This window comes from Pteropus alecto, unplaced genomic scaffold (assembly GCF_000325575.1).
Source record: "Pteropus alecto unplaced genomic scaffold, ASM32557v1 scaffold24, whole genome shotgun sequence".
NCBI lineage: Eukaryota > Metazoa > Chordata > Mammalia > Chiroptera > Pteropodidae > Pteropus > Pteropus alecto.
In genome coordinates, this window is record NW_006439192.1 from 18,346,790 (window position 1) to 18,371,798 (window position 25,009).

Genomic DNA, 25,009 nt, shown 5'->3' on the forward strand with positions numbered 1-25,009 from the left:
TCCACTACTCGCATAGTTAAGGCCAGCAACTAAGACATAATTACTTACACTCCAGTCACTAGGAATCAAGTTCAGCAACATGGTCTATACCTGGAAGCCTCACACACCCACACTGAGAGCATCGCCCTGCACAAAGGACTCAACCTCAGACTGTCAACAGACACACCCCCTTCTCAGCAAGGGTCCTTTCTGTTAACCTCCTCCCAAAAGGAAAAAGAAAAGAGATTTTCTTCACTAAACCTCAATGTAGCAAAATGGGACAAAATATAAGATAGTGTCAAATTAAATAAATTAGATGCACTGCTGGCTTATTAGCCCCTGCACATATTTATGAATGTGAAATAACGAAACTTATACATTGTTAACAGGGCTCCCAACTCAGGATTTGCAGCACTGTAAGTATCTAATATATTTTCCATCTTTAAAGTACCTTTACTGATTTTTTTCTTCTACATAGCTTTTGTTTTATGCGTTTTGGAACAAAGAGACAACAAGGGGTTTGGAGGAGGTAACAGAGAAAAAATTGAGAAGATAAAAGAAGAGAGATGTAGGAAGAGGGGTTAAAAAGGCAAGAGAGCAGCAGGAGAAACCGGAACTGGAGACTGAAGTATTACAGCGGGGAGGAGGCCTGGGACCGATCAGATGGCCACACCTGAGACAAGGAGCAGGCACACAGGAGCGAAAGGTAAGAGAACCTTTCTTAACATCTTTAGTCTGGTCCATAAAGAAGTGCTACCCATCAGCCCAAATGGAGCACACGGTGTCAGGGTCTCAGATTGTTCTCTGGGCATTAAAACATATGCAATGTGCTTCGCAGACAATACAGAAATGAGAGAAATGAAGAGTTAAGCATATAATTATAATGTAAAAATGAACATACTTCGGTAGGGTAGATTTTAATAAGACTTTAATAATATTGGTAAGCAGCCAAATTACAAAATGCCCCAGAATATGGAGTACAAAACCTTAGAGACAAAATAAAACTCATAAAAATATAAGAGTGCTTTAAAACAGTAATTATCTTTAGGATAAAGAAACCATTTTCTCAACAAAGGTACTGAGCATGTTTAATAAAAATTAAATGAGATTAAAGACAAGGTGCACAGTCCCCAAGTCACAGTGATTAGGAAGCTGAGATTTGTGTCAGTGAAGGCAGGCATGGCGCCAGGAGCACAAATGAGCTCCCATCATCAATAGATCTGGAATAAACTGCCCCGAGGTGGGCTGAATTTCCTCACATTTCACTTACAGGATAAGAATTAATTTACTCTCCGGTTGTGGAGTGGCCTTGGAAATGAACCGTGTTGGCACGTGGAGGAGTGGCAACACGGTCCCACGTGGCAGAAGTGGCGCCTGGCGCCCCCTTCCATCCACACAATCCTCAACGCCACAGCAGGGCGTGGTCTTAGGGGTGACAAGAGGAGATAGGCTGTCTCCTCCTGGAACAACTCATTACTCAGATAAACTAATGTAAGAGCTCCGTGTGACCAACAAACCAAAACTAAGATGCCAAAACAACAGGGGTCCCCATCTCCAGAGAAACACTGTGCCACTACCCTGTGGTATCAAGACAGCAGAAGTAGAGAAAGTTACCCACAGCTCAGTTACGCTCATCGGCTGTCAGGACAGATGTGCCATCCTCTCTAGGTCTTTTGGATGAGTGGGTGGGGGTTTCCCTCAACTCTCTAAGGCAAATACTTTAACACTGCTGTCGTGTGGGTCCTATTTCTTTTTTCCAAGGGCACTACATGTTATGCTTCATTTGGGCCAGATGTTCAAATCAGTGTGTCTGTTCATCCCGCTAGGATCACAACAATTATTTATTTGTCCTTCCAGCACATGTAGCAGCATGCAGCAGCTGTGAGATGCAGTGGATGACAGAGAGCTGACACCCTTCTGCAGAGCCATCAGCATCCCAGCAAACCAGGACACAAAGGGAAGGCACCCCACTCCACTGCGACAGGCCATCTACAGGCTCCTTTATCTTAAACCCTAAATCAATAGCTTAAACAGATGCAGATTTCATGTGACAGGAGAGAGAGTTAGGAAGATTTGAGGCTTTATATTCTTTAGATGTCTACTTTTGCTGTACTGGCTATTAAAAAGTTATGTGTAACTTCAAGATGAAAGGCATTAGCAGCTCCTTAGAAGAGGATAATCTCAATCTTCTGGAGGTTTAATGAGATGTAACTCACTGAAGCTTCTGATTCGGTCTGCTGTTAATTGAATCAAAGTCAATGACAATCTTGCTGCACTTTGGTGTGAATTTCCTAAACGTGAGAAACAAAATATATAATGATATTAGCCAGTGAGTAGTTAAAGCGATTTGTTTACTTCGGCTTAACCTACATTTTCTATGGGGAGGAAAAATTTTCCCGGGATTTGCTTGATAGTTTATCCTATAAGAGCCAATTACAGAGCACCAGTGAGAGAAACACAACCCAGAAAAGACCAAGACCCAAAATAATGCATGGGGTGGCTGGGCTTGTAGGTTTTTCAATTGGCTGAGTTCATGAATTATCGGGGGGTCAAAGGATTAACAAGTTAACTGCATAAAATGACATCCGATTACGTTTTCCCATTTAGATTTAGCTTATTTTCTAGGAAATTTCTGCGGCCAATGTGGAATCACTTTAAAGCAAAAAAGAGCTGAAATTTCTTTTGCCTCTTGTACATAGCAAAAATCAGCTAGGTTCAATGAGGAGTCATTTTTAAAAATCATGTTCTAAAAAATGCGGAAGTAAAATAAGCCCATTGTATTTTTTACCCATTAATGTACCCTCTAAAAAGAAAATGTTTGGGGACTAAATATATTCTTTTAAAAATCCATAGAGAGTAAATATCTAATTATTATTATGCAAATAACTTGGATTTGAAGTTTCATAAGGCACAACAGATTCATGACCTATAACCTATATCCCTAAGGAGGAATGGGAGGGGCCAGGTAGGTTACCATTTACAAGAACCCCACTGCTGACCACAAATACTATAAAGGAACTGCTTTGAAAGCTTTTATAGTCTCAAAAGAAGTTTCCACCATGAATCAAAGCTGGATAAACTTACCTGCAAGTAAAACATACCTCCTGATTTTGCCTAGCAAAGATAATCATGAAAACCTAAATGACTTCAAATCTCCATTTAAAATGTCACTGTAAAAAGAATTCCTGGTGTTTCAAACCTGGCAGGTTACTTTCATCCTAAATTTTCTATGCCAGAGTTGTTACATTTGCAAAATTTACAGAGGTTCAATGTTAATATTATAAAACTTGTGAATTATTTTAAATTTCTTGCTACTAGAATAATTAGTCCAAGTCTTGGAAAGCTACTAATATTGAAGTGCAATCACTAGACAGATTGTCTTCAAATACTTTTCTCACTACTCTTAAAAATCTATCCCTAAAATAATCCTTAGATTCTTAGCCTATTGCATTGGAAAAGATGCTTCCAGGTATGGAAGTCGGGCATCACAAGTAGAAATTAAACATCGGCCCAGGTCAAATCTGTTTCTCCATCAGGCTTCCATGCCACCTCTCCCCCGAGCTCTTCCTACTTACCTAAAGTCAACCCGAGCCATATTAAACATGAGCCTCGCAGCTGTTGCCTCCTCACTATCATGGTACTTATCAGACATGAAAATAACTTCTTTGATACCTTAAAAGGCAACAGTGAAAGAAGCCCCATTAGTATACACACCCAGAGACACCACGATGGACGTGCAGAAGCAGACAGCCCTGACAGTGTCTATGATGAATCGCCTTTTCCAAGCGCACTTGCACACATGTCCAGTTACTACAATATACAGCCGCTGCTCTCAAATACAGCAGTGAACACATTATACTTAATCTGCTCTCCAGTTTTTATGGATTTTTTTTAACAAATGCATAGTGAAACATGTCAAGTAGTCAAGCCTTGATCCGATTAACAAATTTTCTTTACGGCAGGCAGTCAAATACACTCTATTCATAAGGCGACTACTCAACTCAAGAGGCGAATGGAGGGGAGTGGAGAATGCTGGCAAAATCAAGGAGAAGTCCCACCGGGCTGCCAAGAACGGCCCTGCAGACCAGCTCAAGCCAGTGCCACAGAGAACAGATCTGTTTTCTTTTCCTGTCTCACCCGGCAGTGCTAACTTCAGGGCCAAGAATCTGGAGGGCGCTTGATCCACCACCCTGCTCCTCCACCAGCCTCTGAAGGGACAGCAGAAGACACCTCACAGGGCACATGCCGACCTTCCCACATGCCTGCCACCACCTCTGTGCTTAAGGACAGCCTTAGAAAACTCCCGAAGGACCTCGCACCATCAGTGCGGGAGCCCACGATACTTCTTAACAGAGACTTTTGATTGTGACACCACTAGACCTCTTCTGCTCAGAGAGCCATGGGCTCGTCAAAAACAGCCCCTTTAAACCAGACATCTGGCTAACGTGATAAGTCTTTAAATCTCACGCCAAGAGTTTTATGGAGATAAAGTGTAACTGAATCTTAGATGTGACAATTTGAAAAAAGTGAAGTATTTGAATTACAATGGCCCAGATTTATGGTAAGAAAAACTTAAAGTAGTACCATTGGAGCCTTATGACATTTATATGCAAAGGTATGTTTAGGTCCTCAAACATCTATCATATATTAGATACAAATTAAAATTTCATATACAGACTCCCAGCTGACCTTGTTTCTGACAGAAATTCATTTCTCTCCCTCCCCCTTAATCTATGCACAATATGTCAGAGAAGAGTAAATTGACAGTAATTATATGCAAAGCCTGTGTTGTTTTTTGGCAGCTTGCAGTTTAAGAAGTTGCAAACTAAATTAAAAACATGCTAAGAATCACAGAGGATACAATTAGTCTTAGAATACCTGGCACCATTCAAAAACAAAACACGGGAAATATCCTGCAAAGATGATAGTGCAATTAATTTAGATCTAAACAATAGCAACTTAAGATCAAACACGTCTGCAATGAGCTACTGATGAGCAGGCAGCGATATAAATGGGACAAATGGAACGGCCGGTTCCTACCTGCCTGGATGATGAGCTTAGCACATTCATTACATGGGAACAAGGCCACATATATAGTACAGCCTTTCACGTCAGTCGAGTTTTTGTTCATGATGGCATTCAGCTCGGCATGGCACACTGTGGGTGCGAACGAGAAAAAAAGAAAAACTTAGACCGCAGCTCATGAAGAATTTATTAATAGTGTTGAAGCATTCCATTCTCCCTCTGAAATAACATATAATAGACTCAATTTAAAAAAAAAAACTGATTAGAAACAAAGCACTGAGAATACCAAATGAGGGTCATGTGGTCTGACAGGTTGGCCATTAGCAGCAAAATGGTTCGCCAAGGCAGCCCTGGGTCAGTAAGCACCTACAGCAGCCAAGAGGGGCCAAGGTCAATATCTTCACCCACCCTCAGTGGAACAATAGCTCGCAGCTCCACAAGACCCTGGGGTATGGAATTGCCCACATAAAACGGCTCATTTGGGTGTCGATATGCACAGGCAGGGATATTGCTGTGGCCGTTAAGAGGGCAGGGAGCAATTTTAAGAGCAAGAGAATCAAGAAGTGAAGCTGAGCATTTCTACCCCAAGGGATTTGCTTCACCTCAAGGTTCTCAACCCACACTCACACAAGGACTCCAGTGGATAACCAGTAGTTTATCTTTTATAAGAAAAATATTCATCCATTTAATGGCAATTAAAAGTCAAGTTCTTGCTATAATGGCCCATTCCACCAAAGATCCCCAAACAGTGATCCACGGTCATCCTCAGACTTGCCTGAATTCAAGGATAAAGGGACACCCTCCTCACCCATACTTATCAAAGCCTACCCATTCCATCGGCCATTTAGCTAGGTATTCCCACCACCTAACCCACAGGCGCTCTTCTCAAGGGAGGAGTCTTACTCACCACTGATTTAGTCTGGAATCCTCTACCTGCTTTGTGAGGTTGCTATATGCTACCTTATATTGCTATTTAATTTTCTGGGTACATTATCTAAAACTATATTATAATCTCCTTGTGACAGTGATTCACAAACTTGTCTGCCTGTTGGAATTCCATGGGCAGCTTCCAAAACACCAACATCCATGTCTCACACAAGGAGCCTGAGACAGCCTGGGGTATGGTCTGGGCCTCGAAATTTTTAAGAAGTTCCCCCACATGATTCTAATGTGCAGACATGTTTAGGAAACACTACCTCACAGAATCCTCTGGTATCGTATCCCCAAGGTGACTTAACACACGCTATGCACACAAGTGCTAAAATAAATGTTTGTTGAACGAATTAATGACGACCTGGCCCTGGTCCAAATCACACAAATCTCCTAGAATTAGAAACACGGAGACGTCAAGGGTCTCTTCCACCCTCTCCAACCAGCCTCCTACACTTCACACCTTCCTCCAGGAGCGTTGAGGCCTAAACTCGTGGCTCTCACACAGCTCGGCCATCAGGTGTTCCCTTAGCGAGCCTTTATTGAATGAATACCTGCTCCGGCTCAGACGGGGTGAAGGGCCACGTTCCTCCCCAGGCCTCTAGCTTCCAGGTAGAACGGCCACTGTGTACGAGTGTGTGTCCCACAGCCGCTCTGCCATGCTGCAGGCAGAAAGCTGACCTAGGGCCCTTCCAGAAAATACAGGGGAGTGCTCGTTTAGTCTGTGAAGACCATGATTTAGAAAGTCTTGGTCGTGCGTGGAAATAAAAGTCTCTAGTATTGTAAGAAAATCTGAAGAAAAAAAAGCTGCACTTAATCAGATCACAGCCCATCAGAGAGCAATCCCCATGGGCCAGAGGGACCTGAGCCAGCTCCCTGAGCCACGCTGGCTTATAAACCTCGAGGGGCGTGAGGACAGGAAAGAGAAAGGCCCTGATGCTCAGCGGCCATGAAGGTGCTGGCCTCAGCAGAAGTCCCCTTGGCCCCATTTCCTTCCCTGGCGACCAAAACATTCCCAAGCAGGGATTAACACTGCTCTGGTGTTAAAAACAATTAGATGTAATTATTTCTTCTATTTCCCCCTGGAGGGCAGAGACCAGTCTTCCAGGTCCTTTGTAACTCCCCCAGAGTGTAATTCGATGCCATGAACATAATGGGTGTTAAATATTTATTGAATGAATAAAAGAGGAAATGCAGATTCCAATTATTGATGGTGACGTTGGGAAATACAGAAAGTCTTCTTAAATTCAAATATCAAAACTATGCTTTCCCATCTAACAAATATTTTTTGATGGTGTTGGTATTAATATTCAGAACTACAGTTTCTGAATCTCTTAGGAAACCTATTACACTGTCCTCTTTTGAATCTCTAAAAATTGTCACACTGACAGCAACTACTGTCCTCTAATTCATCTGAGGCAGTTCAGGGCAAAATTTAACATTATATGTCTGGATTCATTAATGAAAATTACCATCTGAAACAGATTCTCTTGGGCAGCATCCAACATCCCTGTATAAAGGGTGGTTTATAGAAATAATATACAGGATCATAAACAGACTTTCTTTCTCTTAACTGCAAAATCACAAGATGGAAAATATAAGGCTTCTTGTTAGAAAAGCATGAGGTCTACCAGGCAACACGAATAGCTGAGTGTCAGGCACATGTGAGACTCTTTAAAAGAAACAGTTCACAATCCACAACCCCACATATTTAAAACGAGACGATGGCAAAAATAAGATTCAAGTGTTCCGTCCACACTTGATTTCTCTGATTCATACCTGTACCTCTTTAACTTCAGAAATGACAAACACCAATTCCCACCTTCCCCAGAGTCCCCTTGGCCCACCAAACCTTGTCTGATTAACACCGGCTTCCCCTGTCTGTCCCTACATGGTTGAAAGAGAAACCCCAACCCAGGGCAGCACCTGACACCTCAGTCCGGCCCCGCCCACCTCAGAACTCTCCATGTGGGGTGTGTCCAGAGCGAGAAGCCTGAAACTGGCCCAGGTCCACGAGCTTCACAGCCTCTGTGGCTCTGACCCTCGGCTTCATCTCCAAAACCACACGCATTTCTCTCCAGGACTGATGCATCAGGAGGCACTACTCAGTCAGGCCTTAGGCCTCAGGCCCCCCAGACTGTCCCCACAGCGGAAACTTGGCAGAACAACTTGACAACTATCCATTTGATTTACTTAATGTAGGTCAATCAGAGTGGAGTTTGGGGACTCATTTACCTGTACTGGCCACCTAAACTGATCAAATAACAGGTAACTGCCAAATATGCCTCAGGCCACAAAGAGCACTCAGGACAAGCCCTAACTGGCTCACTCCTTGCTCCGGGCCCTGGCTGGCCTGACCACAGGCCAAACATCTCCCCGCTTTATTCTCCACCTGGCAGGCAAGTATGGAGGAAGAGCTCTGCAACAGGAGTCAGCCCCAGGGTTCAAGGCCCAGTTTTGCCACTTACAGCTGTGTGACAAGGTGCATAAGTGCTCTTTCGGTTTGCAGGAATAACAATGCCTCTCAAAAAGTGCATTTCCAACTAACTAAATAAAAACAATTTTAAAAATAGCAAGTATCCAATTTTCAGTTTTTCCCTAATGTGTCCAGTTTCCTTCTTCCATCTGCTAAAATAGCTGATCTTCTCCAAGACAGGCTGCTGACCACGAAGCATGAGTCTTCTCTCCCACTGCCAAGGGCAAGGCCTGGCTCTCAGCGAAGCTCTCACTCCGGCCACTTCTGATGGCACTGGCTTCTCTCTACTCCATTTTCTTCTCCTTTATGCATGTATACTTAGTCCCCATTCCGAAGAGCCTATCTTTTCAGTATTTTAGATCTCTTTACTTTCTTCTTTCAAGATGAAATTGTCTCATTTACAACTGCTACTCTAATTTACTTTTTAAATAACTGGCTCTTGACTTTGTAATGCATATAAAAACCCTAGTTGTCTCTAAAACCATATCTTTCAAACTGCAGGTCATGAAATCAGTTTAGTGAGTTATAAAAAGCATTTTTTTTTTTCTTTTTTAATGAAATGGATTAAAAGAGAAGGAACAAGATCAGAATGCACCCCTCATGGTAAGGTTAGGTGCTGCTCCTAAAACTGTTCCGTGTGTGTGTGTGTGTGTGTGTGTGTTTCAGGTGTAAACTATGTTTGCTGAGTCACCATATAAAAAGTTTGGGAAACACTACTCTGTGGAAACCCACTGACCTCTGTAACATGTCAGTAATGTTTACAACCGACAATTTTTTTAAATGGCTCTAATTTGTAGCATCTGCCCATTTCTGTGGTGTGAATACTCCCACGTGGCCAATTTCAAGTTCCCAACATGACACGATGACACGGAGTTGGGAAGATATGCGCACGTCTGTTTTGGTGAGCTGGTTCCACCACACCACTGGGTGCTTTATCTTGACCTAAACCCCAAATCTCGTGCTTGCAATCTCATCTGTCTGCTCCGCCGGCTCCTGATGACTGCGTACTCTCCACTCTAAACCCTCTCAGGAGCACCAGACCCTTTGGGGTCTCCTGCTTTCTGCGGGTCCTTTTCTTTCTCTTGTCTTTCTGGGCATCTCCCAAGTTTCAGTTCTGCTCTTCAACTTTTCTCCAGCAGTCAATGACTTAAAGAATTCATCCATTCCTAGATTCTCAAATAGATCTAGTTGTAAAACCCTAAATCTACATTTCTAACCTCTATGTCTCATCTTCTCCTCAAGCCTTTTCGTTGGGTGGCCTGAGACTTCTCTGCAACTTTTCTCACTACAATAAACATTCTACAGGCATTTGACAGCAAAAAGTTAAAGAATTTATCTTTTTGTCGTGCTAGCATTTTTATTATATTGCCTTGGAATAAATGCAGCAATGCTACAAATATTTGAGCGCAAAAACCAACTACAGAGGACAGTTCTCACAGTGATCTTGAGATGAGCACAGTTTTAATATTTAAAAAAAGAGAACCATGATCCCAAAGATATAGTGTCTAGGAAGTAGTCATAAGATAACTAAACTGTCCAAAAAAAAAAGAGACCAATTTTCTAACTATTTACCTAGAATTAGTCATCTGTGGCTAAGCAATAGGCAAAAGAACTCTCCAAACACTACAAGTATTTGTGATAGGCACAAAGAGTGACATAAAACCCTTCAATTATTCTCAACATTGTTTAAAAGGAAAAGAATCAAAAGCTAAAAATATCAGATTAACACTTATAAAGTTCTTCATTGCCAGAAGGAGAACCTCTGTTTCAGGTAATTATAAGACAATTCATAAGCTTTGGTCTTTTTTTTTTCCTTCTTTTCTATTACTAACTGTCAGAATTCAGAACTGCATTAACCTTGGACCATGGAGAAGAGATTGTATAATTAGAAAACTGTATTTTTCAAATTCCCTCTTACTCAGGCTTGATTAATCCTTACTGTCTCATGTAAGGCGGTTCTCTCCAAGTTTGACAAATTAACAGGATATATTCCATCCTTGGTTAGATTTAGATTTAAGAGATTCAACATTTTATAAATTTGACTTTCATCTCATTTGATATAAGACTAATATAATATCTATTTTAGATGGTAGTATTATTAAGGTTACTTTAATAGGTAAAAAAAAAAAAAAAAAAAAAAACCCTGAATAATGCTAAACAGATGCTAATTGCTGCACAAATAATTTAGCAGTACTTCTGTAACTCTACCCTCAACTGGTCTTCCTGTGCTACCAGCACATGATAAAATTTGGAGTCAGGAAAACTAAGTTTCTATTCAAGTTAAAGAAACTCTCCAGATTGTTTAAAATTCCTTGTTTTTAGAGGTATCTGAAGAAAAGTACTTCCTCATGCCCGAGGGGTATTTGGCCAAAGCTGAGCTGAAAAGTGGGGAGCTTGTTGTGGCAGCTTTGTGAGGGTCAGGTTTGAGGGCCAGTCACCGAGCACCTGTTGCCACTGAGCCCGGACCCGCACCACCTTCTGCCAAAACGCTCCAGGCTGTATCATACAAGCCTCTGACTGTCTCTGGGGAAACGCACCTCTGCCCCTGACTGATGACCGTGAAGGTTCCCGGGCTGTGCAGCCAACCACATTCAAAACACAGACAGTTGGGCTCACTGACAAGACAGAGGTCAGAACTCAAGAGCCAAGAAGCGTCTGCTCACAGCCTTCTGGAATAAAAATGTGGGAAGCTTCATCCTGCAATTAATAATTGACATGAAATGGGTACCAAAGTTCAAGGTTGACCTGTGCATTTTTAAAAATAACTCGATGTTAATTTTTATAAGATATTCCATTTCTATTCTGATGACAAAGCTTTTTGTCGCTACTTCTTAAAATACAGACCTAAATGTCTTCACTTCTGGGGTTCTACAAGTATCAGAGTCACTAAATCCAGGCACTTCTCTCTCTTGGAACATGGGAACCCCCTCCCTGCTCTCAATGTCCCACAGATGCCTGATGGATAACTCCACTGGAGGGGCGGGCACGCGCTCACTCCTCTAAAAGATCCATTTAGGGAACAGTTTCACAGCTCCTGAAGCTAAAATGGAATTTCAACTACTTATTTCTTAATTATTGAAAGATATCCTGACAGGGCCTCATATATCACTGCCAACCTTCAAAGTACCTATCCTTCAAGTCAATAATTTAACAATAGAGTAGCCTCTAAATTTAAGCCCCTCCAATCTACCCCTGGGGCAACCCCCCGTTATAAAATGTTCACTCTTATGGCTACCCCAAAATCTAAAGCGAATACTTCTCCAATTTGGCTCCAAACAATTTCACTACTCTACCTTATCTCTCCTTCAAGAATTGCCCATATCTGTAAAATAGCAGTGAGAGTCATTATCAGGGTTTTCAAAGGATTTGAAATAAAGGGGAGGAGAAGCAACTTAGGAAACAACAGTTACAGCTCTTCTCTAAGGCAACTGCAACCAAACAGGCCCCGCCAGCCACTCCTCGCTCTTCTCAGCCTCTGCTCCCCACTCTTCGGGCCCCGAGCCCCTGCTCATAGTCCACCCCCACACGCAACTTCTTGGCGTGCGCCAAAGCCTACTTCACTCTTACGCTTCTCAGAGAGAACTCTGCCCACCCCATGGCCAGAGAAGCACCCTTCGTATTGGGCTGCAACGGGGACAGAAGAGAGTTTAAAACTGGAGACATTCCCCATATACGTGCAGGTTGCAAACATCACCTGACCCAGGCAGAGCACTCACAGGGCTGGGTGCTGGGGGCTGCGGGGACAGGCAGAGGACACCCACACACAGAATCAACCAGAGCTCTGAGTGAAGGCTACAGACACAGCAGGAGGACCTCAGAAGAAGTAAAGTGTTGAGAAAATCCAGGAAACGGGCTACATGCACTGTTTGTGGGTAGACTTAACTGAATCTGCAGGTAACATTATCTCTGTAGAAAATGTATTTGGATTACAAATGGCTTTTCAGAGCAAAAGGGGTCTAAACCCTGGGATCTGCCTACACGAGGTTTCAAATACCAGCCTCGTTAAACTACAAACAGGAATAATATTAATATCATCCCTTCCTATCTCCCAGGGTTACAATGATGAGGAACGAGGTAGGAAAAAGTTTTATGAACTAGAAAGAATTATGCAAATAAAGTCGTTATCAAGAGTCAGACCTGGGCTTGTTTTCTGAAAAAGAACAGCCTCGACTCCAGCAGGTCCTGCCTGTGATGAAGACCTGGGGGAGTCAGCAGCCAGGAACGAGGGCTTCCTGAGCAGAGGTGACAGGTGACAGCACTTCTGTCCCACAGGAGCATGCTCCAGCCATTCCACTCCGTGTGCTCAGAATCAACACCATGCCCCCCACCCCCATGTCACCCCATGCACGGTCAGGGGCCTTTCTATTCAGAAGATAAAATAACTGGGCCCACAACCTCAGGGCATCGAGGGCCACACAATTTCAGTGGAGGGGCATTTATTATTACAGTATAAGCTGACATATGAAACTAAAAACATAATAGTGGTAAAGCACAGGAAGTCAGCCTGTTACCACACTGTGTCCAGAGAAGAGGTCTCTGCTAGCAGAAAGTGACAACAGAAAGGAATTCTGGTTGGGTCTGGGATCTGAAGGTGAGCTGCTCACATATAAGACAGTCAAATCCTCCAGGCTCTGCCTGGTACAGCCCCAACTCCAAGGGTGCCCCACCTGCTGACGGCCTTGTGAACCACAACAAGTTAATGACCCGTCTCCACTGGAATCATGGCTTTGGGGTTGTCCAAATAGGCCCAGTTCTTGCAGGCGTCCCATGGCTCTGCCTTTCCCAGTGCTTCCTCCTGACATGTCCCCTTGGTCACCTCCTCACAGACTCTGCCTCCCTCACCTGCTAGTTTTATGACCTTACGATCTTGTGAAGCCTCAGCCTCCTGGCCTGTGAAATGCAGAGAACAAGAGAACCATCACAAAGACTAGTATCTGTGAGAGCACAGTGCAGAAGACGGACCTGACAAATGCTTGTGCTCCCAAACCTCTCCTGCTGGCCGCCCAGCTGACACCCACAGCCCTGAGCTGTTCAGCTCTGTGGATGGGAGAAAACAGACATTTCTTTTTCTTTCTCTCGTACTTTGGTCCCCATCCCTTGCCCCCTTCCCTGCTGCCTCTTGCAAAGACTGCTGGCAGCAACTCATGGCACCCAGGGGAGCCACTTAGCCCCAATGGTAGTGCTTAGGGCTAAAGAGATTTCTGACTGTGGTGTTTCCATTATTGATAATAAAGCCCCCAGAACTCTAATTACACTGCTTCCCTATGTGCTAAAGGCACACAATCAGGTCAGAAGGAGGAGGACGTGGAAATACTGCATTTCATCTGCATTTCATCGATGGGTGAGCCAAGCCCAACTCCCTTCCTACTGTTCTTGTGAAATACCTTTGATGCTTGAAATGTACTAAGGAAACACGAAAAGAAACAGAACACTAATCACGGTTTGACAGCTTTGTAATGCAAATCTATACTAAAAAGATTCAAAGCTTCCCTCTTGTGTTAATAGCTTTTAAAGGGTAAACTGGAACTGAGCAGTGAGCACTGGAATAGGAGTCAGGATGTGTGTGTTCTAATTAATTCCAGCTCTACAAGGCATGCCCCAGGCAACTCACTGATGCTGTTCCAGCATGGAGAAAATGGGGCTTAACTGACCTAACTCAGGCTTCTGAGATGAGACAGAGCCCCTGACACTGCCCTACATTCCTAGGACATCTCTCCAGCAGGCCTTCTCCATGCACGGGACAATTTTTGCTTCTTTTCTCCCCAGTGTCCAAACCTGCTCACGCTCCTTCTCCCTCCTCTTTCAACTGACAACGACCTTGCCTCGCTCTCCCCTGAAATGCTGTAATTGACCATATCCCCGCCTGCGACTCCATGAACCTCTGTATCGGCTATCACGGTCCCTCTTTCGCCCCCCACTTAGTGTCCCTCCTATTACTAATCAATGTGCCTTCCCCTCTCACCTCCTGCAAGACCTTGCCTCTTTTCCCGGTTTTGCATATCAGTCTCCCTCTACTGGATTATTCCCATCAGCAGACAAATGTCTGTTGCAAAAAACAAATAAAATTCTCTCCTCATACAGACGATATAAACCTTTCTCTTGGCCCCATCTCCCATTCCAGCCACCGCCCTACTGTTCTGCTCTCTCCACAAATATCTCAAAAGCACATCTACATACACTGTCCCCACTTTCTCAGTTTCTGCTCCTCCTGCTGTTTCCAATTTGCCTTCCAACCTGCCGCTCCATCACAGCTGCTCTTTGGAATATCAACGGTGACCTCCATGTTGCTAACCTCCATGGACATTCTTCAATCTTCTTAGACCTCTCAGCAGCCTTTGACACAGCCGACCACTCCTTCCTACTTACGACACTGCCCTATGTGCACACTATGATGTCCTACTCTTGCTTTGCAGGCCCTTCCTCCTCCACTCTACCTCTCGATATGGCAGCTCTCAGGGATTGGGCCCGGCCTCTGCACACTCTCGCAAGATCACCCCACTCATTTCCATGGCACTGATGTCACCCAAACGGCACACATGCAGATACTGACATTTCCAACCTACACTTCTCTAGGCGCTCATGTACCCAACCTGACCACCTGACACCCTTCCTGGGAGCCCTCATTGACATCTCAAATGTCAGGGGTCCAAATCTTCCTTGACCTTCCCCCAAACCCAAGTGCTCAGGCTGGAAATGTTTGGGGGGGAGTCAATCTCTATCCCCCACCCCATATCACCCAGCCCTCTTGGTACTGTCTCCAAAATACACCCTATACTCACCCATCCTCTCCATCTCCAGCACTTCCACCCCCTCTAACACAGTCCCCCACCCAGTCTGTGGCCATCATCCCTCAGCTGGTCTCCCTGTTTCCACTCTTGCCCCCAACAATCCATTTCCCAAGCACAACCAATGTCATCTTTTAAATCCAAACTCCTTACCCTACAGGACCCCTCACCTTACTACTGCAGCTTCACCCACTAAGCTTGAGCCAAACTCTCTCCTTTCACATGATGCTCCAAATGCCTTCCTGCCTGACGGCCTTCACCCAAGCACTCTTCCTGCAAGGAATGCCCTTCCCAGCCCCAAACACTGACTACCCCACCTTCATCTGATGGGACTCATCTAATCCTTCAGACCTCAGTTCAAAAGTCACCTCCTTGGAAAGGAATATTCAATAATATGTTTATTTCATTAATGTCAACCTCCACTCTCAGTGTGCACACTCCTTGAAAACCAGGACATTGGACACTTTATTTACCACTGCAGAGTGCCTAGCACAGAATACATATAATTAATTGCCCTGTAAGTATTTGCTGAGTGAATGAATGATGACAGGTGAACGTACTCTAGAAATGTGCATTATAAAATTAGTTATAATTTTTCAAAAGGAAGCAAGATGACTCATGAACTCCCCCATCACCAACATGACTCAAGCTGATAAAAGAATAGATGACTCATTAGTATTGACTTCAATTTCTAAAACGTTATAACTCACTCACCAAGGAAAAAAACGACAATGAGGAATTCTGCTTCCCTTTTTCACCTAAACTCAAAATTAATGGCATTTTGAGCAAAGTCTTTTAATTGCAGAATTAAAAAATTCATGCTCAGTTATCATATTCAATATTTTAAATTTGCTATGGCATCTATCATTTGGAAGAAGCACAGTGATAAAATTTACACCTCTACTAATTGGCTAGTACCTACCCTCCCGACAGCTGAGCATCAGGGAGCACGAAGAGCTCCCTCACATTCTAACTCCCTTGCTTTCCCCAATATTCTCCATTTATCATGGGATTTATTTAGCCCCACTTATTTCCATTCTCCATTTATTCCCAAAGCTAGGCAAATATGTTTCAATAAACACTGTCACATTGACTCGTTCACAAAAGGATCTCGAAATTCTTTTCTATTTGGTTTTAGAAAACCCTCTTGTCTCCAAAGAGTTTTAAGTGTGCCCCGTCTATTCATATGTTTTCTTATACTTAGACATGGGTCTTTTTCTTCATTGCTGTCCTCCAACCTTTTTTCATCCAATGTCTTCTAACCTCCACGTTTGTAGGGTAACTTGCATCCTTCAACTGCCCCTCCTGCTTGTGCATATGTCTCCGTCTCGCTTATATTCTCATATTCATCTTAGAACTGGTGCAGATTTGAACCTCTACGGAGGAGGGGATGAAGGCTGTCTCTATTAATTTGTCCGTATGCACAGATGTGTATTCTCTGTGTCACTGCCACCCACAGCTTTTTACAACTCTGTACCTTCACCCAGCAGAAAGAGCACCCTAATCCAATGCAATCAAAACTATATTGTTTAATTTTTATTTAGAATTCTAGAACTGGAAGAGTCCTCACTGATCATTTATTTCATAAAGATATTGAGAAATAAATGTCAAGTTATGTATCTAACAATCTCACGATTACTGGATAAAAATACAACACATTTGGAACCCAGGCTCCAGATGACCAGTCCATGACATTTTCCCTTGAATCTGAGAATTGCTGTTTTAAACATTATGGGGCTTTTCTTAGCTGATATTCATATTAAAGATGTATACATCCAAACAGAATACAAAAGTCTTAAGAAGTAAAAGTAAAACACAATATAATATCTGCGAAAACCTCTAGGAACCAGGTTTTAGAACATATTTCTGGGAGCAAACAATAATAAATATTTTCCTTTAATATCAGTATTAACAAAACTTATGAAAGAGAGATCCTTGAAAAAAAACTCAAAATAAAACTAGTAATTCAAGCCAATTTCAAAGACGAACAGTCAAAAATCAGCATAACACCCATAGACTAGGTAGGCAGAATAAAGGCTATGAGGTTCATCATTGTCAGGCGCCCCCTGTACAAAGCTCAGACTTAAAGAAGCTATATTTATCAATAGGGCTATCCTTTTTCATTTAGATAATTAATGTGCTCGCACACCACAAAATCTAAAATAAGTTGAAAACTGGCCCTGAAATTTTATTGAGGCTATTAATTTCTCAACAAACCCTTTCCTTCAAGAGACAAGACAAAGATCAACTTGAGCCACTTTTGGTCATCAACTTGGGAATCATTAACCTTGAATTATTTTAAGTTTTATTACAACCTTCTATGAAGTAAACTGATTCTTTATAAAACAAAAGCAAATATGTCTTTTCATGGGTGGGTTTAGTCCAAGAGACGAGCATTTCAGCTTTTCCTGCATCATCAGGACAGGGAGTTGTACTATATACGTACTTTGTAGATATTCATAGTAAAATAGGGATCTACAGCTCTTCAAAAATCATTAACCCTAAATCTAGAGATTAAAATACACAGATAAGAATCAAATAAATTAACAAAAAGTCATTGTGTACTCTTTTCTGAAGACCGTTTATAAAGAATTATACCTAAAAGTGAAATATGCTTATTCAAACTGGTTAATTTTGGGGCAGGTAGAGGGCAGCCTCATACAGAAGCCATGGTTTTCCCGTTTATCTAAAACACCACACAGTGATATCTGAATTTGTTTCTTGATTCATAAAAATCACCTACTTTCTTTCCTGTAAACTTGCTCAAAGGTTTTTCATTGATTAGATTAGTTATTTTGTATAAAAGTCCCTAATTAGACCCACTGTCAGACCACAACTATTGGATGGCCAGGCAGGGGAGGGATGATAGGAAGCTATAAGTGAAATTAGAATTCTGCAGGAAGAGAAACAGCAAGTCATCAAATCCATGGATCTGCCTAACAAAACCAGAGGGCATTCAATTTCAACTGGCTGAAGGAACAAATTTGATCTTAATTACTAAGAAGCTCTTACAAGTTGTGAGGAAGTCACAGCTTAAGAAGGATCAGCCTCCTAACTTCTTGATAAATTAGTTTCTCAAGACTAACCTTTTAGATGCCAAAGAAATATATCACATGCATGGCAGTCAGGAAAATGTCAGTGTTCAAGGGGGTAAGGTAAATGGCTAAGTAATCACTAAAATGACATCTATGCATGCTTAACAATATGCTAAATCTGAAAGATAAAGATTAAATTTAAATATAAAATTTAAAGGAGTACTGCCACACACTGGCAAAACTGTTTAAAGTGCCATGCTGAACTCTTGCCTTAATTCCAGCACTTTCTTTCCAGAATTTTATCCTTTTTACAGTATTCCTGCAGAAATATGAACTAACTCTAGAAACAGCCTCATGTCTCCATTTCTGCTTCAAGCATCTAGCATGTGGTACCACCCACTCTTGGGACATTAAGACTATGGTCCCTTCTATGACGAAGAAATGTGATGTGACAACAGACAAAAGTAATCCAGGCTTCACGAACGATCGGGATGGAAGAGGAGGCCACGCGGAGGTATGCTTACCCACAAATCCTTTCAACAACAAGAAACAGCATAGCAGGAAAATGCATACAACTTAATAAGCATAGCGAGCGCTACTAAAAATGTAAAGTTTAACAATGGGTCTTGAGGATTAAAGAATGTGATTCTACTCCAACTCTCCGGTCTGTAAACTATGTCTTCAAAATCGGTTACAAAAACCCAAGGAAAGAGAGATATGTGAATTACCAGGAGTATTTTACTCCCATTTTATAAAATTGGTATTTTGATTAAATGTGCTTCACTCTAATGAATTTCACAAAGAGAAAAGAACTAAAAATGTCAGCTGAACACTTCATCCCAGGTTTAACAACCACCCCCTCCTAAAAATAAAAATCTTCCAAAGTTTTTTTTTATACTAAATTAGATCAATCTGCTGCTTCCCAGTTTTTTAATTGTCATTCACGTGAAAATGTGTCACTGTAATAACTCTGACTTCTTCCTGCCACTTAATGTTACTGACATCACACTATCTTTTGGATTTTTCAGGAAAAGGATGAGATAAAAAGCTGTTTCCTTGGCAGGGGGAATTTTCATTTTCCATATTAATACTACATTGTAATCAAATAGTTTCATGAAGTTTTGATCCTAAGGTTGGAAGAACAAAAACACCCTTTAAAAATGCCTCTCCAGAGACACAGCTGGGAAAAGCTCCATCTTCCTATTATGTTACAAGTATTCAGTCTCCCTCCTTTCCACAGAGTGTCAATCAAGACTAATGACTTCCTAACTTACAGAATTAATAAGGAGAATTAAGTTGTATTTGCTATTGGTAAATTCAAACTTATACAAGCCCCATCTGTAGCTCCACTTTGGAGAAATGTTACAGCCAGCCCCGTGCAAATGGCTTTCTGCCTATAACGCTAGGTACAGGCCACCACCGCCAGTGCTTGACTTCTGGGGAGTCACTTCACCTAAGCCACTGTTTGCTCAAGTGCAGAGTGAGAAAAGGGGGTCCACTGTGCAAGGATTATATATCATTTCAGAAAAGCTGAATTCCTGTGTCCCACATGAGAGAGTGGGGTGGGAAAAGAGCACTGACTTGGGAATTAGGAGATGTCACCCTGCCGGTGTGGCATGACAGAAGTTACCTGACATTTTGGGAGACTTCATTTCCCTATCCTAAAAGAAATGGGTAGACTTGGATCCTGTGGGCCCAGAACCCTGAGGCACTACGGAGGATCTGCAAGGGGTCCAGCATGGGCCACTGACTGGGTAAACATCACATCTTGGACGTAATATACTTTTCCAAACACATACGATCCTGTTTAATAATGTCCAGATTAACACAAAGCATTACTGATATCAAGTAGCTTTTTGTCATCACGGATTTTCTTACTCAAAAGATACGAATGTAGGGGTCCTGGAAGTTTTCTTGACATTTAAGAGTGTTCCCATATAGTCAAAAGAATTAGGAATCATTGGTCTAGAGCTCCAGATAATCACTAAAGCTCCTTTAAAAGGATTAACCCATAATCTATCCTTCCTGATAGAGCAGCTCAGCCACCATTAATGCTGGTGAGGAAAGAGGCCTACCCAATTCCAGACATTAGCACTTAATTTTTAAATTAATTTTTGAAGTCTTAAAATGGAAGTAAAGTGAATTTTCATTTTAGTCAATTACCACCAAACATTTCTATTACATGTAAGGCTATCTAAATATTTATTACTCCGTGGCCCGAAGTCCTTTGAAAAGATAAGACTGAGTGTACAGTTTACAGCCAGTCACCGTTATTCAGACTGAAGGCCCATCTACGTGTGTATTATGATGGCAGTAATACTAAATGCCTTTTAAAAATCATTTAATACCTTCGACGACTTTTACGGTAGCACATCAAATTACAAGCTTACTCTCGTGAAAGAAAATTGTCTACATTCTAACACAGCTACATGTAAAATGAATAATTGATAAGTGAGGGCAAAGAGCTTTGAAAACCAAGAGGTATCATACAGATAGTAAAATATAATGCAGACAGACAACCAGTGCCCAGAAACTCAGCAACTATTCAATAAAAAACAATCAGTGAAGTTGGACAAATGCCTGTGTGAATTTTTTTTTTTTTTTTCATTTTTTTCTGGAAAGGAGCTCTGAAAGGTATTCTCTCCAACTTGGACAAAATGCAGTGTCTCAGAACAACCAAAATCAGCTACTTGAGAGATTCTAAACGCTGGGAAGTTGGGGGATTACAAATGTGCTACAAAGCCTCTGGCTTCTAGGTCACTGCCACAGATCTGCCTGGGGCTCACAGTGATTGAAGAAGGCACAGGTCCCCCTGGGTGAGCCGCAGAGTAACCAGTAAGGACCCCTCTACATCGGTCCAACCACTGGCATATGTTGCAACCAGCCTCAGCGCCAAAGACTGATAGCACCTAAGAATTCCCCACATAGGGGATCAGCGCAAGGACCTATACTTCACTGTCTTCACTTCGTGAAGTAATGACTACGGCAATCATATATTTCAGTGTAATCTTAAACACATCGACCCTTTCACTGCTGTGATTTTTATACGGGACACTGACCTGTACCGTGAAAAATTACCTTTGCATGTACCTATAAACAAGTAATCATTTCCCTTCTTTTTTTAACATCCAAAAGCTTACAGAATCAAAATTAGGATGAGAAAAAGTTTCTAAAATACGTGAGCACGTTTTTCATTTCACGCATTCCACTCAGCTACAAAGTGAGGGCTGAGAAGACAGTTTTACATTCTCCCAACTGGAATCCCACTCTTCCTGCTCCTCCAAGGGGTGAAGTTAAAATGGACTGATCTGACTAAAATCCCCTTAATCACTAAAGTATGTTTTATTCCCTGAAACCCCTGAGTGCTTTGTAATTCTCCTCATCCTCCTTCCTCAATGCCCTCTCCACCTCCAGGCACCTTTTTTCTGTTTCTTTCCAAAATACGGCAGTTGCCCAGAGTTTAAAAAAGAAATTTATGGAGTTTATTTAACACGATTAAGGTCCAGGAACATTAGTAAAAATATGCAAATTAGGCTAAAGGTAGACTTGGAATTCTTCGTGAGAAGAACCCAGAGGAAAACCTACTGGGAGGAGTCAACACAGCAGAAAGGCCTCACGCAGCACCGTGACCGTGTTTCCCAAAAGCACAGTCTTTCCCGTTTGGGTTGTCTTAATCTACTTGACTCCCGCCGCAGCCCATCTATTCATTTCAAGACTTAAGCACAGGTCCTAACATGAAAAGGCAGCAACAAGCATATGCAGCCCAATTTGCCTTTTAGGGCATTAGTTACAAATTCTCCAGGGAATTAAAGGAAAAGTGAATCTGTGGTTTGTCTCTCCCAGATAATCTCTGAAGTGATTCTCCCTTGGGCTTAGATAGGAAACAAATTATAAAAGGTTCACTTCCCTCACTTAAAAATGAAAACCAGGGATGACCCGGCCAGAAGTGTTCAGTACCACACATCTGGCTAATGATCTGACCACAGCCTACTCTGCAACTGCAGAGTCCCCTGGAACAGGAAGAGGCCACTGCATCATCTACCCATCATCTATCTTCTAATGTCCAGAACACAGTTTGTTTCCTGCTTCCCAGAGATGGGTTGAGCCAGATTTCCTGGGTAGGCAGAAGGGCTGAGTGAACTGTTTCTCATCAGAGCAAAGCCCCGGCCAGTACTTGGTTAGCTGTCTCTTCTTCCAAGGAGCAAAGAAACAACCGCAGAGGCATTATGCACATTCCTTAGCCAGAGGCGGTGGCCCTCTGCAGAGAAGCCTGCCATCAATGCTCTGGTGTTGTAAAGCCTGGCAGGTCGCCAGTGAAACATGCCAGGCCCACCGCAGGCAACACAGCCGTGGATCTCAGGGCTAGGCCGCGTGATCACAACCATGCTTCCATCTGTTGGCTCTCTTTGGAACTTAAGGGACGGGGACAGGAAATTGGGGTAGTTCAATAGGATTTTTTTTTTCTTTCCAGCTGCTGCTGACTAAAAAGGGAGATGACACTTTCTGACCAACTACCAAACTTAAGCACTCGAGGCTATGCCGCTAAGCAGAGTGGAACACAAAGCATTCCCTACCATAAGGGTATTTGGTATCCAGCTTTCTCTCCGCTGTTCTCCTCCAAGGCAAGTGGTCATCGCTGCACCCATTTGGCATTCCATTGTACCCGATCCCGACAATTTTGTTTTCTGCATTCACGATGCAGGCTCCGACCTACAAAGAAATATGCCCAAAGGCTTGGTGACTTCAAATGGCCCGTCTGCCACTGGAGCGGCAATAAATGAAACCAGAGGGCTGCAGAGCTCAAAAATGGGCACACAGCTTCTGGAGGTACTAAGAGCTCTGTCTCCTTGCTTGTTTTCTGTGGCGGTTCCCACAAGCCAGAGAAAGAGTACCCACGGCCCCAGAGGGGTACAAGAGGTAATGAATGATGGCATGTGACAACTTACTCTCTCACAGGAAAATGTAAGCATGCAGGAATACAGCTTTACTGAGTAAAGACAGCAGCTTTACTCTGCCTTTGTAAACTGACAGGTGTCCACCCAGTCTCTTCTTTTTGTAAGTTGCTCATTTGCAGGCATCTCTGTGTCTGTGAGGGTCTAAACATTCTCCTATAAAACTCACTTACCTGGGAATTTGGATCTTTGCTTCTCTGTGCCGATAAGAAGGCCACTGCCATGAAATACTCGGGCCATTCCAAATAGTCCTCACGTTTTTTGCAGGGAACTTCACTCATTCTGGGTCTAAAAGGAAAACATGACAAAACAGCAGTGGAGAAAAGCATTTTGGTAAATCTGCTTTGCAGTACAACCTAACCACATTCAGACTTTGTATCACCAAGCTCGGACGACTTCAGTTACATTTACCAATCAGAAATCACAGATTATGGACCCCCAGACAGTCTCTGATCTAAAGAGAAAAATTAAGAAATTAAATTATTATTTCAGAAGTTTGAATTTGGCACACAGAGCTTCACCTTCCCAAATATTATATCTATTTACTAACTTTGTCATAGGATTTTTTTTTTTAGTTAATACAAATGCCTACCCTACAAATTGCTCTCATCCTTTACCTCTCTCATAAAATGGAGTCAGCACAAGAGGGAAGAGGAAAAAAGGACATAATATATTTCAGACCATGTTAAAGGTTATACACATCACCTCACTCAAGCCTCATTCCTAGCTAAGGCATATATTAACATTCCATCTTAGAGACTCTGAGAATTTAGGTAACTCTCCTAATCACACAAGATTATTATCCATCTGGAGCTGTCCCAACTCTGACATTAACCAGATAATGTGTCCCTTCCATTTCCCCTACTTTCCCCAGATGGGACAGAGTTATCAACTCTGAGAACTGAATCAAATGAGGAGAAACTATGAAAAGTGTCAAGTTGTAGTAAAATAGGCTTTATGCTTGAGCAGGCACAAGCTGTTGTTACAACAGGGACAGCCCCTGAAGGGGACCTAAAACTTCCAGGAAAGAGGGTACTTTCAAGGACAAGGAAGGAGGGCAACACAAGAACTGGGTAGGTATCACTTGAGATGTCTGGAGAAAGCCTAGACATCTGAGCTAAACGAAAGTGAGAATTTCCCCACTTCTACCGGGGAACCTTATGCTAAAGTGCACAGCTGCAGTGCCCGCGGCTGCGACGCAGAGAACAGGTCGGTACTGGGAACCAGGAGTACCCGCTGTTTACGCTGCCTAAATTCTCAGAAACCTGGGAAACCTCTTAACATGAAGCGATGCTGGATTGGACTGGTTCACTACCCAGCTAAAGGGTTCGCACCATAATCGCTGCAGGGTGCTAGGTAACTGCCTACCACACGAGGTGGGGAAGAGACGAAGAGGAGGGAAAGGAACTTATGCTCCACCCGGCGTTTTCCCTGAGTCTAGCTGAATGCTAACTGGTGCCCTAACCCCAGCTGCAGTGACAGAGGAGGGACAACTAGTCCAGGGAGATACACCTAGTCCCACCTCCACCCCTCCTCGATTCCGACCCCGGGACGAAATCACGCATTCCCAACGCACACGCGGGCGCAAGAAATGACTGCCACTTTGAGTCCCACATCCACCCTCTCTCGGCTTCCCAGATGGGGAAGGCCTCCCGGAGGCCGCGCCGCCTGCTGCGAAGTTAGCGGCGAAGTTAGCCGCGCACTTCCGGCCCCGCACTCCTGCGCAGAGAGCGCCAGGCTTAACCCGGAGAGGGGCCGGCGGCTCGGGGCCCCCCGAATAGAAATACGTTTCTAAGAGCCTCGAGAGTTTCTTTAGCTAAGAATTTC

General features: G+C 42.9%; 1 protein-coding gene across 1 annotated transcript; it reads right to left on the reverse strand.

Annotated features, from left to right (window-relative positions):
* Positions 1-890: 890 nt before the first annotated feature.
* On the reverse strand, positions 891-24,890 carry DCTD (dCMP deaminase). The gene is made up of 6 exons (XM_006916362.3): positions 24,759-24,890; positions 23,356-23,470; positions 22,805-22,940; positions 5,020-5,136; positions 3,555-3,651; positions 891-2,270 (listed from the first exon to the last, which is right to left on the reverse strand). Exons 2-6 carry the CDS (start codon positions 23,461-23,463, stop codon positions 2,192-2,194), a joined length of 537 nt encoding a protein of 178 aa, XP_006916424.2. The 5' UTR covers positions 23,464-23,470; positions 24,759-24,890; the 3' UTR covers positions 891-2,191.
* Positions 24,891-25,009: the final 119 nt, after the last annotated feature.